The sequence below is a fragment of the Balaenoptera acutorostrata genome, chromosome 3 (genome assembly GCF_949987535.1).
Source record: "Balaenoptera acutorostrata chromosome 3, mBalAcu1.1, whole genome shotgun sequence".
NCBI lineage: Eukaryota > Metazoa > Chordata > Mammalia > Artiodactyla > Balaenopteridae > Balaenoptera > Balaenoptera acutorostrata.
Window position 1 is genome coordinate 182791067 of NC_080066.1, and position 12097 is coordinate 182803163.

The 12097-nt window shown below is 69.2% G+C and overlaps 1 protein-coding gene across 2 annotated transcripts in view; it reads right to left on the reverse strand.

Annotated features, from left to right (window-relative positions):
• AKT1 (AKT serine/threonine kinase 1) overlaps positions 1–12097 on the reverse strand; it is a 22906-nt gene continuing 10809 nt past the window's right edge. The window contains exons 3-14 of one of the 2 annotated variants that reach the window (XM_057543174.1): positions 8012–8140; positions 5364–5475; positions 5111–5258; positions 4671–4802; positions 4533–4598; positions 3334–3402; positions 3067–3192; positions 2806–2934; positions 2485–2600; positions 2101–2188; positions 1229–1331; positions 1–983 (exon numbers count right to left, since the gene is read on the reverse strand). In XM_057543174.1, the coding sequence (XP_057399157.1) occupies positions 904–983; positions 1229–1331; positions 2101–2188; positions 2485–2600; positions 2806–2934; positions 3067–3192; positions 3334–3402; positions 4533–4598; positions 4671–4802; positions 5111–5258; positions 5364–5475; positions 8012–8140 (1298 nt within the window). In that variant the 3' untranslated portion in view covers positions 1–903. Of the gene's footprint in view, positions 984–1228; positions 1332–2100; positions 2189–2484; positions 2700–2805; positions 2935–3066; positions 3193–3333; positions 3403–4532; positions 4599–4670; positions 4803–5110; positions 5259–5363; positions 5476–8011; positions 8141–12097 lie in introns of both variants that reach the window. The other variant, XM_057543173.1, reaches the window with a different exon arrangement.

The following is a 12097-nucleotide window of genomic DNA, read 5'->3' on the forward strand; positions in this document are numbered from 1 at the left end:
TTGAAAAGCAATTTTTATTGAAGAATTTGGAGGGAAAGTCTCATAATAGTAAAAATACTAAAGTTGAGTATAAAAAACGCCACGGTGCAGCGCAGCGTCCGGCTGGGAGACACGGAGGGTGCAGCGATGGCCCCTCCCAAGGGCATCAGGTGGGGCCAGGGCGACAGCAGGAGAGTGAAGCTTCTATAAGGACAGGTGCTACCAAGGGAAGCCATCGGGTGAGACGGTCCCAATGGGGAAGGGGGCGGAGGGAGGGTTCTCTCCTGAGATTAGAAACCCCAGTATGCACGTGAACAGCATAATACACGGCAACAGATGTCACCTGGCTCTTCTGTCTCGCCGGTGAGCCCCGGCCCAGCCCCATTGCAGGGGCCACCCTCCTCCAGCCTCAGCGCTGGGGCTGCTGCGTGCCCCACCCCAAGCGAGAGGGGGCCGGGCCAGCACCATGGCCAAGTGGCTTCTGCGGCCCCCGGGCCGGGCTGAGACAGGGGCAGCCAGGGACAGCCGGCGAGAGGGACGGAGGGGCCGCGGGCAGGGCCCACCCGGGCCCGATTGCACTTGGCTGCAGAAGTCCTCAACGTTTTCCTACGTGAATCTAATCGTTCCGAAGGCCGAGGCCACGTCTGGAGAACTGGATGAATAAATTAAGAAAAACCGCAGGATGTCTTCCTCCCGACCTGGCTGGCCAGGGGGACACCGCCCCCAAGGCGGGCAGCCCTGCCCACAGCACGAGGCGTCTTCCCATCCGTGTTGGAGGACGGCATGGTTCCGCCCAAACGCATCCAGAAATAAGAAACATTAAATACAGGTCATCCGTGCGAGGCTTCCTCCCGATCCTTCCAAGCCCTCGTCCAGAGCACGCAGCTGCCCACGGTGGCGTCCCAAGCGCGGCCGGCGGGCCCCTCAGGCCGTGCCGCTGGCCGAGTAGGAGAACTGGGGGAAGTGAGGCCTCCGTTCGCTGTCCACGCCCTCCATGCTGTCATCTGCGGGCGGGAGGGGCGGCTCAGCTCCCGGGCGCCGGGGAAAGCGAGGCTGGCCCCGAGGGCTCGCCTCCCATACTCCACATCCAGCCTCAGCGAGCCCCCCTCCCACGATCCCGGGGCGGGGGGGGCCGCGGCCCTCCCGCCCTGATGGCCACCCTTGAGGGAGCCTTCCCAGTGAAATGCTGAGCATGGAGTTCTGTTGCCTGGAGAGGAGGAAGGGGTCGGCAGGGAGGCCCACCCCTCACCTTGGTCGGGCGGCGTGATGGTGATCATCTGGGCTGTGAACTCCTCATCAAAATACCTGGTGTCCGTCTCGGACGTGACCTGAGGCTTGAAGGGCGGGTTGAGCTGCAGGAAGGGGGCTAGGTTACAGGCCTCGCCCTGCACACCTGGACCTGGACCTGGACCCAACTCCCCACCCAGAAGCCAAGGCTGGGGCCAGGCCTTCCTCTGCCCACGTCCCCTCTGGGGCCTCGCCCTTCAGGGATCCACCTGCGGGGCCACCGGCCTCACTTGCGGCCCCCGGATGGCAGAGTGGCCCGGCAGCGTCAGGCCTCAGAGAGGACTCACCACGACGCAGGATGCAAGGGCAACTGCAGAGGGACAGGCTGGTGGGAGGAAGGACCCCCACTCCCCCGACCCCTGGCCCGGGGGCAGGGCTGCCTGGGACCTAGCAGCAACTAGCAGGGGGTGTCCTGGGTCGGGGCTGGGACTAGAGCCCTTGGAGGGCAGGCCCAGGACGCGGCAGGACCCTGGCTGGAGCGGAGCAGGGTTGGAGAGCCCTGTCTCACAGGGACAAAGGCCCAGCCGGCCATGCGTGGCCTGCAGGGAAGGGGTGGGCTGGAAACGGGGTGGAAGCATGCTTGGGGACAGGCACCCAGCAAGCCTAGGGACAACCTTCCTGAACCTGCTGGCCACCCCACCAGCATGGGCCAGGGCCTGGGGCTCCCAGGTCCCTCAGAGGACAAAGGGCAGAGGCACGCGTGCAGAAAGCAGCTGCCTCGCTCGGAGGCCTCCTCACGTGTGTGTGTGTGGGGCGCGTAAGCAGGCATGTGGGTGAGCAGGAGGGTGTGAGCGGGCGTGTGCGGGGGGAGGGGTGTGCACAGGCCCCACGCACCTTCTTCTCATACACATCCTGCCACAAGATGCTGGCGAAGAAGCGGTGCTGCATGATCTCCTTGGCGTCCTCGGAGCCCCCACCGAGCCTGCGGGGAGACGGAGGCCACAGTGACGGGGTCGCCACCTGCTGGGCCCACGGTTCAGGCCCCTGCCCCCACAGGCTGCGGTCGGCCGCCAGGCAGCAGCCCCGGCAGCCGCGGCAGGTGCAGCGTGCCGGGTGGGCAGGAGCTGCCGGCAGGGCCGGGTCTTCCTGAGCAGGTGTGAGGAGGCCCTCTGCCCGGGGCAGCCCAGGCGGAGGACATCACACACGGCCACCAGCACGGTCATTCCCTGGGGGTTTCAGGGGACAGGTGGCTGGGGGGCAGCCCAGGGCAGGGCTCACCGCTGCTTGGGGTCCTTCTTGAGCAGCCCTGAGAGCAGGGACTTGGCCTCAGGGCTGAGCGTGCGTGGGAAGCGGATCTCCTCCATGAGGATGAGCTCGAAGAGCTTCTCGTGGTCCTGGTTGTAGAAGGGCAGGCGGCCGCACATCATCTCGTACATGACCACGCCCAGCCCCCACCAGTCCACCGCCCGGCCGTAGTCATTGTCTTCCAGCACCTGGGGTTGCAGGGCACGGGCTCAGAGGTAACCTGAGACGGGGGGACTCGGGGGTCGGGAGTGGGGAGTGGGGGACACGGGGACTCGGGGCGCGGCAGGCGCGCACCTCGGGGGCCAGGTACTCGGGCGTCCCGCAGAAGGTCTTCATGGTGGCGCCATCCTTGATGCCCTCCTTGCACAGCCCGAAGTCGGTGATCTTGATGTGCCCGTCCTTGTCCAGCATGAGGTTCTCCAGCTGCAGGCGGCGGCCTCCGCGTCAGCCCGCCTCCCCGTCCCGCCTCCCAGCCCTGCCCTGCCGCCTCCCCACCCCGCCTCCCCGCCCCGCCCCCGATCCCCGGCCCCGCCCCCGATCCCCGGCCCCGCCCACCTTGAGGTCCCGGTACACCACGTTCTTCTCCGAGTGCAGGTAGTCCAGGGCGGACACGATCTCGGCGCCGTAGAACCGGGCCCGGTCCTCGGGGAACACCCGCTCCCGGGACAGGTGGAAGAAGAGCTGCGGGACGGGGAGCCTGAGCGGGGCCGGCGACCTGGGCCAGGGTCACGGGGCGGAGACCCTAACCAGGCTGGGAGCGGGGAGGACAGCCACCCAGACGCCGGAGGCTCAGAGAGGGCCGCCCCCGGGACCGGGCCCTACCTCGCCTCCGTTGGCGTACTCCATGACGAAGCACAGGCGGTCGTGGGTCTGGAAGGAGTACTTCAGGGCCTGCGAGGGAAGCAGAGCTGGAACCCGGCCCTCCAGCTGGGCAGGAGCTTCGCCCTATTCAGGGCGGGGGATGCCCCACTGCCCCACCGGCCGCGCCCGAGGACGGGCAGCCGCAGGTCCAGTGACCGTGAGAGGCTCCCCTGCAGGGCCGGCCCCGCTGCCCTCACACCTCAAACCACAGGCGGCCTCGCTTTAAAAGAAAGGCCCGCTGATGACCGGCTCGCTCACAGAAACACGGACGGGAGACCCTCCCCGGCGCTCGGCTGCCCCACGGCCAGACCTGCTGCACCGACCAGGGAATCTCTGCGGAACGCGACGTTAGCATCCCGTACAGGGACCCACTGGAGGGTGGAGGGCACGACAAAGCCTGGCCTTTTCCTCACAATTCTCCAGCCAGACAGAGGGGAAAAGGGCAAAATGAAGCAGATGAGGCAAAGCCACGATAACGAGTCACGTTTGGACGAACAAACACGACATCTGCTCTTGGAGTCTGATGTTTCTCGTAAGAAAACGTCTCAGGAAAAAAATCGCCCCAAGTCTGCCCACTCCTCTGCTCTGCCCCTGCTTTGGATCAGGCCATCCCCTGGAGCGAGGACACCTGTGCTGAGCGGAGGGGACAGGCCCATGGTGGTCCCGGGCACAAGACCTCGGAGGCCGGCCCCGGGTCGCCCAAGGCCTGAGTCCTGAGCCCCGTCCGCCTGACTGCTGACCTTCTGGGGGCGGAGCTGGCTGGGCCTGGCAGACTAATTCCAGGCACTTCCTTGTTGCTCCAAACGGCTAGGGGTTTTCCATACACCCCTCCTGGCCCAAGTTCCCCCAGGACAGGGACCTCCCAGAGTGAGCCTCAAAGGAGAAGCAGTGGAAAACCGTGCAGAAGGGTGGGCACGGGGAGTGTGGCCTCCCAGGGTCTCAGCGGGCCAGAGGGAAGGCAGGGCCTCCTGCCCTCTCTGTGCACCGGCGACCCCACACCAGGCACCTCCACCCGCCCCTCCTGGAGGCCCGCCCGCCATCCGCGGGGCTCTGAGCCCGCCAGATTCTCAGGTCCTCCGGAGGACGGGTTGGTGCGAGTGACTGCGCGACCCCAGCACCTGGCGCCCAAGCTATCCCCCCGGGGTCCAGAGGGGACTCACCGTCAGGAAGGGGTGCCGGGAGTTCTGGAGGACGCGGTTCTCCGTGAGCGTGTGGGCCACCTCGTCCTGGAAAACAGGGCCCACTGAGCCGCCCGCCCCGCCCAGCCCCCAGCCCCCAGCCCCGGCCCTAGCCCCTACCTTGGCCACAATAACCTCCTTCTTCAGGATCTTCATGGCATAGTAGCGGCCCGTGGCCTTCTCCTTCACCAGGATCACCTTCCCGAAGGTGCCTTTGCCCAGCAGCTTCAGGTACTCAAACTCATTCATGGTCTGAGGGCAGCGGGCAGGCACCAGGGTCAGGGGGCAGCATGGTGACTGCTGGAGGCCCAACGGTGGTGAGGGGTGCCAGAGGCCGGGGCCGCCAGGGCCACCGCGGCCAGCCTCGGGGCCGAGCACAGGTGGGGCCTGAGGGGTCCGGGGGGTCCAGGGCTCGTGGCAGATCACGGGGCTGTGCGCCCCGACTTGGAGCCCTGGGGTTCGGGGGGACGAACCTGGCGGCCCTCCCTCACTCCTGTGCGGGAGCTGGGCGGGGCGGGGACCCACGACTGCAGGGCCCCGAGGGCAGGGCCGGGCCTCACCACGCGGTGCTTGGGCTTGGCCAGCGCCACCTCCATCTCCTCGGCCCCTGAGTTCTCGCCGGGCGAGCCTGACCGGAAGTCCATAATCTCCTCCTCCTGCCTCTTGAGCCCGTCGGCCACCGTCTGGATGGCAGTTGTCCACTCCTCCCTGCAGGGCAGTCAGTCGGGTGAGGCCCCAGCCCCACACAGGCCTGGGGCCTCCCGCTCCGAGGTCCCCGGGCTTGGGGCACCGGGACTCGTCTCCAGCTCATACCGCTCCTCAGGGGTCTCTACATGGAACGTGCGCTCGATGACCGTGGTCCACTGCAGGCAGCGGATGATGAAGGTGTTGGGCCGCGGCCGCTCCGTCTTCATCAGCTGGCATTCTGGGGGCAGGCGAGCATCCGTCTGCACTGCGCCCCGGACCACCCGCCACAGCCCAGCCCTCCCCAAGCCTCGGTCTCCCGCCCTGTAAAAGGGGGCCGGGACCCCCCACTCCAGCTGGGACCCCGCTCAGAGCTCAGCGGCGCCCGAGGGGGTGTCTGGGGGCCGGTCAGCCCTCCGTGGTCCTTCCTTAGTCTCCGAGCCCCCCTGCCAGCCAGGACACGGCCCTCAACCGGCCGGAGGGTGAGGGGATTGGGAGAGCAGCTCGCCCCCCCCACCCCGAGCAGGAACGTCCCACCACTGGCCCAGCCTCACGATGCCCAGCGCTCTGCCTGCCCCCTCTCGGCGCAGCGCCAGTCCCAGAACAGAGGGGGGTAGCGGCTCACCCTGCGGAGAAGCTGCCTGTCCGCCCCAGAGGCCACTCGGGCTGCACCCTCCCCGCACTGCTGCCCACGCCCCCAGGTGCACACGGGAGTGAAAACAGGCACATGCACACCTGGAGCACGCACACCTGCAGCCGAGGAACCGTGGAGGTGCCCCAGGCCCGGAGAGGGGCTGGATGCCAGCCCAGCCTGTATGAGGCGGGAGGGGGCCGCGGGGCCAGCGCAGGGGTCTCCGACATTCCAGCGTCTAGGCCCTGGCAACCGCGAGGGGCCCCGGCCGGGCTCAGCCGAGCGCAAGGGAGCGAGGAATGGTCCGCCAGGCCGCGGGGCCAGGAGGGGGCTGGGGGCCCAGCCTTATGTGGAGGGCGGCCTGTGTCTACACGGGGCAGGGGAGAGAGGAAAACCTGTGCGGCCAGCCTTCTGGGTCCCCACATGCCCCCTCCCACTCGCTCAGCCCATCGGAGACCACCAGGAGCCCCCAGGGCTCAGGCGCCTGACACCCACCCAGGGCCTGACTTCTCGTCCCCCCACCCTGGAACCCATCCCCAAGGAAGAGCCCGTGGTGCAGAGGCCCCTGCACAGCGGCTTGCCCCTCCCGCACGCCTCTGCTCCTGCGCCCGGAGCCCCTGCTGGTCTAATGCCCGGGTCAGGGCCCCAGTCCCACCCACTGCTCAGGGAGCCCCTCTGGGAGGTGCCCACCTCCCATGCTCCTCCTGAGAGCCCCCCCTGCCGTGCTCCCCTGCATTCAGCCTGGGGAACACTCCCGAGGGGCCTCAGCCCCCCAGCAAGGCAGCGTCCCCCTGGCCGAGCATCCTTTCCAAGCCCGGAAGCCCCCAGCCTGACCCAGGAGGCCCTGCGGGGAGCCCAGACACACTGCAGTGAGGCTCCCACGTGGCCACGAGGCTGCGGGGACGGGGGTCTGCCTCCTTGGCCTCCCCTCACCCGCAGGCCCCTGTTCTACCTGCTGCTTTGCTGAGACTTGAGGAGCTTGGGAGGGGGTTCAGGGCTCACAGGAACCAGGCCCTGGTAAAGCACCCCCAAAGGAGCCTCCCTTGTGGCGCAGGGCCTCTGCTCCTCCCATGGGAAGCCCTGCAGCACGGGGCCAGGCACACTGGGGGGTGGGCAGGACAGTCAAGGTAGCAGGACGGCCCCCACCTCGGAATATCTGCAGGCGCGGAGGCTGGGAATCCTTCCCCGTCAGCCGAGGATGGGCCATCTGTGCTACGCCCCCTCCTGAGACCCTGGACCAGAACCTGCGGTCTGGCGGCAGGGGGGCCGCTGGAGGACCCCAAGCTCCCAGGGCAGGGAGGGCAGAGCCAGCCGGAGGGCGGCGCATGAATGAAGGAGGCTGGCGTGGAGCCGGGAGCTCTGCACCCCAGACAGCAGCCCAGGCGGACCCCGGGGTGTGCTGGTCACCCACCCACCAGGCCCGTGTCCCGGGCCAGCCCGGGCAGAGCACCGGGAACAGGGACCAGGCTAGAAGGCCCGCCCGGCCCAGCATCCCACCCACCCACCCGTCCCCATGCCTGGGTGCCCCCCGCCGTGGGTAGGGTCACACCTGCCGTCCCCCTGCAGATACGTAACGAGGCCACAGTAGCACTTGGTTTAGAAAAAGTGCCAGTTTGTTCAGCGTCCTGAGACGCCCCAGGCCAGCAGTGCTGCACCCACCTGCCTGGCACCCCAGCTGAGGGTGGGAACAAACGCACTGCCACGGTGGACTGGGGCCTCTGAACACCTGTGGTGGGCACTCGTGCTGGGGCGACGGAGGCCCCGGGAAGCTGGGTGGCCCCCACCCCCGCACTCTCTTCCTGCCTCTGCCCGGGGGCTTTGGGGAAAGAGGCCCTGGTGGGCTCGTCTGGCCCCCGCTGGAGGAGGGGCCCAGGTCGGCCGGCTGCCCCAGGCCAGGCCCTCCGGCCTCCAGAGGTCCGCCGGGAACAACCTCGGGCTCGGCTCAGAGATCCCTGGCAGCCGGAGCCGACCACTAACCGGTCCCCGAGGTGACGCGGAGCCGCGGGCCCAGCCTGGTCCCCGGAGGGCTGCTGGCCCCAGACACAGAGGCCAGGGGGACCCCATGGGGGGGCGCTGGGCCCAGAGGGCTCTCTCCGCCCCACCCACCGCCCTCATCCCGACCCGGGGCGGCCGCCGGCACACTTACGCGCCACGGAGAAGTTGTTCAGGGGCGACTCACGCTGCTCCACGTCCTGCGGCCGCTCCTTGTAGCCGATGAAGGTGCCGTCATTCTTCAAGAGGAAGTACCGGGGCCGCCAGGTTTTGATGTACTCACCTGAGGACACGCGGGCGGACAGGCACTGAGGGGCTGCGGCCGCCGGACCACGCTCCCGGCCCCCTACGCACCCCGCTCCCCGGGGTAAGTCACAGCTGGTTGTGCCGGGACAGATGCGCCCAGGATGCCCCAACTCCGGGCACTGACCCCGATTCCCCCGGGGCAGGCAGGGGGTGGGTGGGAAGACAGGCTTCACTGTGTGAAAGCGCCACCTCTGATGAAGTGCCAACCCCGAACCTGTGCTGGAAAGGGGGCCAGGTCAGCACCTGGACCTGGGGGAAGCGGTACAACTGACGGGAGGCCGGCCCGATCCAGAGGGCCTTCCTGGAGGAGGTGGTGCCAAACCAGCGGGTCTCCAGCCAGAGCACGGGCACCAGCTACAGCCACCCGCCAGGGGCTTCAGGGCCAAGAGGACTCCTCACCCACCCTGGGTGCCGCCGGGTGGTGGACGCGGCAGCTACTGTGGTGACCGTGGCGACTGGGCTGCCCACCACAGCTGGCCCCCGCCGAGAGGACGGAGCCTAGCATCCAGCGGCGAGGGGGCCAGCATCACACTCAGAGTGCGACTCATGGGGGCTTGCCCGGCAGACACGAGCCCACCTGCAGCACGTCCCCAGGATGGGCACTCGGGACAGAGTCCCCTCTGCCCGTGTGACAACACTCACTGTGCAGGGGCCCTGAGCGCTGTTGTGAAGCCAGACCCAGAAGGCGGCTGGGTGGTCCTCGGGCTGGGACCTGCCGTCCTGGGCCCCCGCATCCCACCCATGGGTCACCCAGGTCCCCAGGAAAGTTTTCCCTGAAGTTCTGCAGCATCAGCCATAAACAGGCGCTCACACTCCAGAATCAGAGCAGATGTCCTCTGTGACGTTCCAGCGACTGCCATTTTTCATACTGACACCCAGAAAAAACGTTTCATTTACATTTTGCCGAGCAAGGAGTTTGAACAACACCGAAGAACTTACTAATTAGGCGCCCGCTTCAGCAGAGGGCCACGGGGCAGCAGGAGGGGAGGGGGCCGGACCTTCCCTACGAGCTGAGCCCCGCACACGGCCACCTGGAGGGCGGGCAAAGGCCCAGAGCCCTGCACCTCGGTCTCCCCCGCCCCACCGCCCAGCCCTCACCCGGCACGACCCAGGGCCTCCGGGGGAGGGTGGGCAGTCGGGGCCTCCAGCCACTCCCTTCCTTCCCCAGGGAGCCCAGACACCACTGGCCCAGGGAGGACACGGCAGTCGGCCGGTAACCTGCCCTCACCCCGACAGCACTTAGCGGGGCCTCCACCCAGTTCCGAGCCCCCCAGACCCCTGGGGACGTGGGCTGGGAAGGTGGTGAGGCCACCCTTGGATGGTGCCTCCCCTCCCGGGCCCGGGGACCGCCCACCCCCGGCCACCGGTCCCACCCAGCCTCCCCGGCGCCCCTTCCTCGCCCGCCCCGGCGCAGGGTGGAGCACAGCCGGCTGCGGGGGCTGAATGCGGCCCAGCCCGCTCCACCCCAGCACCCGCCGCTCGCTCCCACCCGCCTGCGCTCCAGTCTGGAGCTGTCGGCCCTGATGGAGAGCGCCTCCCATCCCGCCAGCTGCCGCTCCCCGGGACGCTAAGTGCGCGGGGAGAGTGATGAGCGCCTCACCCGTGCAGCCCCGAAAATCCATCTTGATTCACCAACTGCTGCCGGCCCCCACCGTGCCCAGCACGGCGGCCCCCCAGCGCCGCACCCCACGCGGGCAGTCGGCACGTGTGTGCCCACAGAGGTGTCCGCGCTCGGCAGGACCCGCGCACACCAGCCTGGGCCTCGGACCCCACTGTGGCTGAGGCCCTGGGAGGGGGACCCGCCCCCAGCCACGTGACCCTGCACCTGCCCTCCAGCTTTCACCCCACAAGCCCACCCCCAGGGCTGGGAAGGCTCTGGGATCCAGAACTGGGGGTGGGTGGCGGGAGCGGCACTGGCCAGAAAGAGGCGGAGGGGCAAGCACCCAACGCTGTTGAGCCCGTGGAGAGGGGTCCGGGGGGATGGGCCACAGGCCGGCTGGGCCCCCCGCCAGCCCCCAGACCCAGGGCACTGAAGCGGGGCCAGGCGACAGGAGCCGGGCAACACACGGGTGGAGGCTACAGCCGGCCCCTGGCCCTCAGCAGCCGGCATCCAGACCCCCGGAGGAGGAGCAGGAACGCTGGGCGGGGCCGGGGGGACGGGCCGGGGAGGCCAGGGCCAAGGCTCTGAGACCCACAGACCCCTTTCTTCAGCCTCTGGGACACTCCTGCCTGCAGACGTCCAGCCAGGTGGTCACTTGGGGGCCGCCAGCTGCAACCTGGGCCGTGGCCTGCATCTGAACGAGTTCAGCACGGACAGGACGCCGGTGGGCGGCCGGCCCAGGCCCAGGGACGGGGGTGACACAGGAGGGGCGAGGGGAGGAGGTGGCCACCCTGTGCCTGGCCACGGCTGTGCTCTGTCCTCTCGGCTGTAACACCTGTGGGCCAGCGAGGGGGATAAGGCAGCACAGATACACACGGCCCATGCTGGGAACAGACGAGAAAGCCCAAGTCTGCTCTTCGGATGCCGCTCCCTAAACGGGGGGGGGGGGGGGGGGGTCCCCTGGTCTCTGGGGCCAGATGCCCGCCCACCACCGGGTGGCCTCCCAGCAGCGGCCACACCACGGGTCAGCAGGGACCAGCCTGGACCCAGACCCAAATCGGGTCCCCTCGTCCCTGCCACTCCCGCCCAAGCCCAGCCCAGGACTCCAGAAGGGCTCCCACCCACCCCATCCCACCTGAGCGGACACTTCAGACCGGGGCCCTGGAGCCCCACATCACAGCTGGCCCAGCTCCCCTCCGCGCAGGGCAGGACAGCACCCCGGCCGGGAGACCGGAGCTGGGGCCGGGCACTTGGAGGCACGCGTGGTCTGGTGCCCACCCCCACCTGGAGGGTCCATCCTCAGCCCGCCCGAGGTGGGGGGCTCTCTCAGAAGCCCAGCCCTGGGCCAGGGCGTGGGAGGGGCCCTACGGCACCACACCCACCCCTCCCAGACACTGGCGCCCCACCCGGCCACCAGCGAAGGGGACGCACACCCCCTGAACCCCGAATGCCCAGGCCCGCCCACCTGCCTCCCAGGCTCCAGATGAGGAGGCAACTGCCCTGGGTGGGGTGGGCGTTGGGGGGCGCCCAGGTCAGCCAGGCTCCTGTGCCCAGGGCAGGGCTTCCCTCCTCCTCCTGCCCCCCTGGGACCCCCAGCCCCCAGCCCCGGCCCCTCGGCATCCCCGTGTGTCGTCCACCAGGAGGGCCCTTCCACCAGCCCAGCTCACTCCCAGGAAGGGGCTGCAGGGCCCCGAGGAAGGGGGATTCCTCGCCAACGTCACTCGTCTCCCACAGCCCGAATCACGCTGACGGGGCCACACAGCCAGGATCGGGGACAGGCTGGGTGCCGGCTGACGGCCTGTGCCTCTGCACCTCCCAGCCCGGGTCCCAGGCCGCGCTGTGGGTCACGGCACCGCCGGCAGGAGACCCGGAGGCCAGGACCCGAGCCGCTGGGGGGCCCAGGGGCGCAGCGCGCAGGCTCCCCACACCCCAGGCCTGCCACCCGCGAGTCCTCCCCTGCCAGGCACCTCTGCCCCTCCAAGCCCCCAAGCGCAGGCCGCCGGCTGCCACGCCCTGAGCTCGTGAACGGTCTGAGTCCCCAGCTCCCGGGGAAACTGCTGGATAAACGCTTTGCCGCAGCGGCGGCAGGCGGCGGCTGGCAGGGCGCCAGGCGGCGCCGAGCTATTTCTCCACAGCGAAGCGAGCCCCAGCAGGCCGGGGGAGCGGGTGCCAGCTGACGGCGGCCACCACGCGGTCCCCCGCCACCGCCACATCCATCGCTCATGGACAGCTGCCTCACGCCATCACCCCCTCCGGCGCCGCGAGCAAAGCGGGGCGGGCGCGGGCCTGGCTCATCTCGTGTCCCCACGTCCCCGTGTCCCTGTCCCACCGGCA